We start from the raw sequence: 6,000 nt of genomic DNA, 5'->3' as shown, positions 1-6,000 counted from the left end.
TGTCTTGGGGATTAAATACAATAACTCAAGTAAATTACTTTGTGCGTAGTAGGCATTCAATAAATGTCAGTTTCCTTCTTTTCCCTGTTATTAATGCTTATTAGACTATATTAAAAACTAGAACCAGACTGTGATAATGCAATCTCTTATTAAGTGTTTAAGCCAAATAACCAACTTCCCTAGGGGGAAGAGAAATGTTGAATTCGTTTCTTTTGGTAAACTTATTTATTAGTATTTTTCTTGAGTTTTATTTGGTTTCACAGTTCACACTTAAGCTACTGTTTATGTCACAAAAACGGCAATTTGTATTCTCTTTGTGGCATAGAGTTGAGGTTTTGCAAATTACTTACTATCTCGATTTTCATCTTTTAGAGATCACTATTCATTCTCTTAGCGGCACGATTTTATTTACTGACTACGTCATATAACAAAGTTTTGCTCTCAACAGTTTCCCCGAGGTCTAAGGATTTCAAGAAAACCAAGTTTACTACCGCAGCGTCACTGCGTAGACGAACGAGGGGTGGGGCGGAGGGATCCACACCGTCTGAGTGCTTTCGTGTTAATTTTACAGTCTTGCATTTAAGTGGAGCCACGTTTTCCTCAAGGACGCAGCCTAAGAGAAGCAGACAAGAGCCAGAGCTAAGGTCTCTCTGCGCCTTTAAGAACTGGAGACTGGGTCATAGCTCCGCCTCCTTCCCGGCCCACCTCTGAACTCTGATTGACAAGACTCCCGGGCTAGGAGGGGCTGAAAGAGGCCGAGAAGGCGGCGCAGGGTGGAAAATAGGGGGAGGAGGAGCCCATTTTCCGGACAAACCAATCAGAGAAGGGGGCGGGGCTCTGAAGACCTCCTCCCTCCTCTGACCCCCGCCTCCTGGCCTCTCCGCCCCCTCCCCCCTTCCCTTGGCCCCCTCCCCTCTCCTCCTTCTCCTCCTCCTCCTCCTCCTTCTCCTCCTCCTCCTCCTTCTCCTCCTCCACCACCTCCTCCTCCTCCTTCTCCTCCTCCTCCTCCTCCTCTCAGGCTGTGGTTTTTCTGTATATGTTTCTAGAGTCCTGAGCCTGGCTAAACAAAAGCAGGAGGCTGACGGGGCTGCTGGAGTTTGCAGAGACACGGAGGAGGAGAGAGCTTGGGCTTTGCCTGCCGCCACGGCTGGGGGAGATCTGGCTTCTGCTACAGCCCACCCCCTTTGAGATCACTCTGGCCCGGAGTGGGGGTGGGGGGCAGCGGGGGGTGGGGGGGAAAGTTTGCATTGCAATCCCCCTGCCTTCCTCTCCTTTCTCCCGATCAATGCATATTTGCAAAAGGATTAAGCTACAGATTTAAGCGCCGGGAGCCCATTTCTGCCTTGCAAAGGAGATCGGACTGAAAAACCCAAAGGCAGCTCTGATTTCTTTTCGCCAAGTGGGAAGGTGGTTTATTTTTCTTGCTTTTTTGGAGTCAACACCCTTCCCCACCAGCCCTTATCCCCACCCTCAACCCGCAACCCCTTCACGCCCCCCTCCCCCTCCCCATCCTCCCACCATCCTCTAAAGAGGCAAAGAGATTTTTTTTTTCCTTTTGGTCTTCTTCTTTTTTTTAAAAAAAAAAAAAACCCTGGTCCCTGTTTATCCTGAAAAGGATTTGAAGACAGCTTGAAGGATAAAAAGCCTCGGTGCTTCCCAGGCGCCGAGCCGAGAAGCCGAAGAGGAAGAGCCGGGGCTGCCGGAGCCTTCAGAGATGGACGAGCAGCCGAGGCTGATGCATTCCCACGCTGGGGTCGGGATGGCCGGACACCCCGGCCTGTCCCAGCACTTGCAGGATGGGGCCGGAGGGACCGAGGGGGAGGGCGGGAGGAAGCAGGACATCGGGGACATTTTACAGCAAATTATGACCATCACAGACCAGAGTTTGGATGAAGCGCAGGCCAGGTGAGATGGAGGCTTTTCTTTGCCTTTCTTGTTTTTTTTTTTTTCCCTCCCTCTCGCAGGGGGAAACAATGGGAACCGAATCACTACAGCGCTTTCTTCTAAAATGTTGTTTCTTTTCTCATTTTGACAAGCAACTCTATGGCGGAGGAGTAAAATTTAAAGAAGCGTTGTTATCGAAAGTGTGATCGCCCGTGCCGAGATACGGCTGTGTGTAGATATTGTGCGTGTGTGTCTGTTAGAGGTATTTGTATGAATGCACAAAAACACGCAGCCACGCCGAAAATACTGCCAACTAATCCGAAAGCGGCCCTCGGCACTTTTTTACAGCTTTAAAAAAGTGTATGAAGAAGGCAGAATTGTCAAGTTCCGAGCGGCATTCCATGCCTTCGGTAGTTGAGGGACTTCGGAACATGACAAAAAAAAAAAAAAAAAAAAAAAAATGTCCCAAGAACACTTTATTTGCAGATTCCACTGACTCCTAAGCTAATTCAGCAAGTTTGATTTTTTTCCTTCTTCTTCTTCACTTACCCTCCCGTAATAGTAATAATAATAATTTGGTCTTTTCTTTCTTTCTTTTTTCTTTTTTTCTTTTTTTTGCTCACTCCCCACCCAAAACAGAAAACAAACAAAAAGCAAGGTAGCTCTGTGTTAGTAGGTGTCAGATAGTAAGAAAATACCTTGCTGTCACTCCGTTCTGTTTTTAGAAAAGGAAATGGGAAGAAAGGAAAGACAATTTTGCTTTTGAGGGCTGTTCGTTAGTTTTAAGAGACTCCGATTTTTAGTTTAACTTTATTGTCTCTTATTTGAGTTGCTGTTCTCACCTTCCCAGGACAGAGGCAGCTATGTGTGGTCCTCTAGAAAGGGGTGGGAACAAATACCAACCATATTTTCTGCTCCATGCCTCTTCCAGGATCACTGAGAGTGCTCTTAAATTGAAATGGAAGCTGGTGGCTTTTATGTATTTCAGTAGGACAGGGTATGAAGAAACATAATTATGAAACTGGGACTTCCTCAACTGAACCCACCACCAGGTATACGTAGTTCTCGACTCTAGGATTTTTTACAGCAAGTCCTCTGTCAAAATGAAAACACAGGTTAAGTGGCAAAGCCACTAACAGCTTGCCTAAGGCCCAACTCAGTTAGGAAGGATTAAAAGAAAAAAATCTAATGGCCACATATGTCCACACAATCGCCCAGCTTTGTTAAATCTCCGAGTACTTTTCTATTTCACTTTGGAATTCTTTTAAACGTATTACAGAGTGACTAGACCTTCTGTGTCTTAGTTCTATGGATAACAAGTAATGTGGGTTTTATGTAAGAGAAACAGTGCCTTGAGAAAGTAAGAGGAAGCAGCAAGAGCACGCATGCTATGAATTACATTCATTTTAGCTGGGAACACATGGAACATGGAAACTTAGGTGCCAAGGCTTAGGACGCCTGAAAAACTTAGGACTGTTAAGACACCCCACCTCCCACACTATTTTCATGCTTTTAATGGTGGGGGGGAAAGGTTTTTGAAAAATGAATTGCTCCTCTTTTTGAATGTTATTATCTGAAGAAAAGCTAATGGGTATGGCTCCCCACTGGCAATTCTCTCTTGAATTGGAACAGATTTCTCCTTAACATTGTTCCAGAAAAATCCACTCAGACACCACTGATAAACTGGCTTGATCACAAGTTCTTGACGTGGAAGAGGCCAGTGAGCTTGGGTCCTCACTACTTTCTCTGCTCTTTCTTTTTGTGAAACTGAGGACAAACACTTCTCAGCGGGTATCCCCTTTAATGGCCTAGATGCTGAGAAAGATCAGATGCAGTTTGGGGATTGGGGGGGAAAACCCAGTTGTCTCTCTCTAACCCCATTTGTGTAGCGTGGGGAAGCAAGGCTTCTAGATGGAGCTGCCAATTCTTTGCATTTGGGCCTGTGGGTGGAAAAAAAAAAAATAAGACTAGTGGGAAGTATTTTTAAAGACCCAGAAAAGATCTTAAATACATTGAACATTCTGTTTTTTAACCCCTTCTGAGAACTATGTTGCTAACCTCTTTTTTTTTCTTGAAACAATGTAACTACTTAGACTATTAAGCTTTTTCTTTCTTCCTAGTTAAACATTTGTAGTGCATATTTGTTAATTCAGAAAGTAAGCCATAACTATTTTAGATGATGTATGCATGTGCATTTTGAATTTCGAGTTTACTAGTCCCTTGCTACCCTGTATAGAGTATGTTTGTGATCCCTGCTTCTCTGTAGGATGTGGGGGTTTTTGTTTGTTTATTTGTTTTTGGTTTTTTTTAACTTTAAAACTGATTGAAAAAGAATTGAATGTGTTTTGAGTGCCCGGGTTTCTGCTTATCTTTACACATGCATTTAGTTAGTAAACAGAATTCCCTTAGCTAGTAGCTGATAACATCAGTATTTTGTTTCCAAAACAATATCATTCTGCTAAGTGAGTCTATAGTAAACTAGAAGGAAGGGCATTGTTCTGTCCCTCCAGAGCATTCAGCGCACAAACATGCAGGACCACGGGAACCAGGTAAATCACTAATCTAAAAGGCAAAATTGTATTTATTTTTTCCCCAGTGGGTTCAAGGTCCTAATTGTAAATAATTGAATTTCAACACCTGCAAATAAGCCGTGTGCGCCCAAGAGCCATAATGTGAACACAGAGAAATGAATTTATTCCCCATCTGGGTATGTTTGCCCCTGGCAATGCATTTCCATACTCTTTAACTTGGGGACTGAAATTTTATAAATTGACAGTTCTACTCACAAGACCTTTCAAGCATCTTCTGTTTATGAGAATACAGGGGCGTCTGCAGAATGAATTCGAACACATGGATGAATTAAATTTGAAAACACACACACAGACACACACACAGAGAAAGAGAGAGAGAGAGAGAGAGAGAGGGGAGGGAGAGAGAGAGAGAGAGAGAGAGAGAGAGAGAGAGAGAGGCATAGCTTTAGCTTCTAAGCTATGGCCCTTACAGAGATTATACAGAACGTTAACCTGTGCATTTGGCCTTGATGCATTGTCTCCCATAGGATTCTTGGTTGAAGAATTCCACTTTGGTGTAACCACTTACCAAGGGGTGGAGGGGAGAAAAAAAGAAAGATGAAAAGAAAAACCCTTTCCCTAATGGGCATAATTTAGGTTATTTCTGCTCTGTAGTTAAATCCCTACTCTCACTGCTAATTACCACTGCTTCTTTTGCTATGGTGGGACTTTGTATATTAAGTCATAAAAACAATTGAAGCATGCCATAGAGTTAGGCTTGATGTATAATATTATTTATTTATTTATTTATTTGATTTTGGCTAAATGTTGAGGTTCCCTCTGTACCTTATCAGTTTGATCTTGAGTGCCCACCTAAGCTGTTGTGTTTGTTTTTTGTTTTGTTTTGTTTTTTCTTGCAGAAAACATGCTTTAAACTGCCACAGAATGAAGCCTGCCTTGTTTAATGTGTTGTGTGAAATCAAAGAAAAAACAGGTAGGAATGAAAATCCAACCTTTGGGCCTTTTTCTTTGGCTAGTTAAACCGCTGAAGCTGCAGCTCTCCTACTCTTCTTGGGACTTTAACATTTCAGAGTGCAAGCGCTACCAGGAAAGTCTATGTCTGCTTTCTCTAAAGGGAAACCGCTTTGACAGCCCGATTTCAAGCAGTATGTTTTCTTTAAATCTGGCCCCAACTCTTTTTGAAATTGGGGCTAAGGCAGAGGTTTTGACGGGAAATTCATAGAATGATATGCCTTTGGGGGAAAATGCGAAAGTAAAAGTCCATTTCCTGAAGGAATATATTTTTGTCTACAATTACTGACCCCCGTCTCTCTCACCCCTGCTGTAGGGCAGCTGAGTAAGAGCTAAACTGTTGTTTCCTTTCTTTTTTGCCACTTTGTTCTTTGTATTTGCACAGAGTAACCAACTTGAGGTTCTCAAAAGAGTGTCTTGGAATACCTTTGTGGAATGTCCAATTCAATATTAGGTGAACGGGCTTTTGAATGGTCTCTGATTTTTTTTTCTAGCCGGGACACTTTTTAGATTTAGAGCACTACATTATCCAGAGATCATTCCCTCTGTTGTTTTGCTACTTTCTGAACCTCAT

At 43.0% G+C, this 6,000-nt stretch overlaps 1 protein-coding gene across 4 annotated transcripts in view; it reads left to right on the top strand.

Moving 5' to 3' along the window:
• The first annotated feature begins 893 nt into the window (after window positions 1-893).
• Pbx1 (PBX homeobox 1) overlaps window positions 894-6,000 on the top strand; it is a 306,940-nt gene continuing 301,833 nt past the window's right edge. For 2 of the 4 annotated variants that reach the window (XM_034513267.2, XM_034513264.2), the window contains exons 1-2: window positions 895-1,905; window positions 5,315-5,388. In XM_034513267.2, coding sequence (XP_034369158.1) covers window positions 1,715-1,905; window positions 5,315-5,388 — 265 coding nt within the window. In that variant the 5' untranslated portion in view covers window positions 895-1,714. Of the gene's footprint in view, window positions 1,906-5,314; window positions 5,389-6,000 lie in introns of all 4 variants that reach the window. The other 2 variants (XM_034513265.2, XM_034513266.2) reach the window with 2 other exon arrangements.

Source organism: Arvicanthis niloticus, chromosome 10 (genome assembly GCF_011762505.2).
Source record: "Arvicanthis niloticus isolate mArvNil1 chromosome 10, mArvNil1.pat.X, whole genome shotgun sequence".
Taxonomy (NCBI): Eukaryota; Metazoa; Chordata; class Mammalia; order Rodentia; family Muridae; genus Arvicanthis; species Arvicanthis niloticus.
The sequence above is the reverse complement of the archived record's forward strand: the minus strand, read 5'-3'. Positions and strand labels throughout refer to the sequence as shown.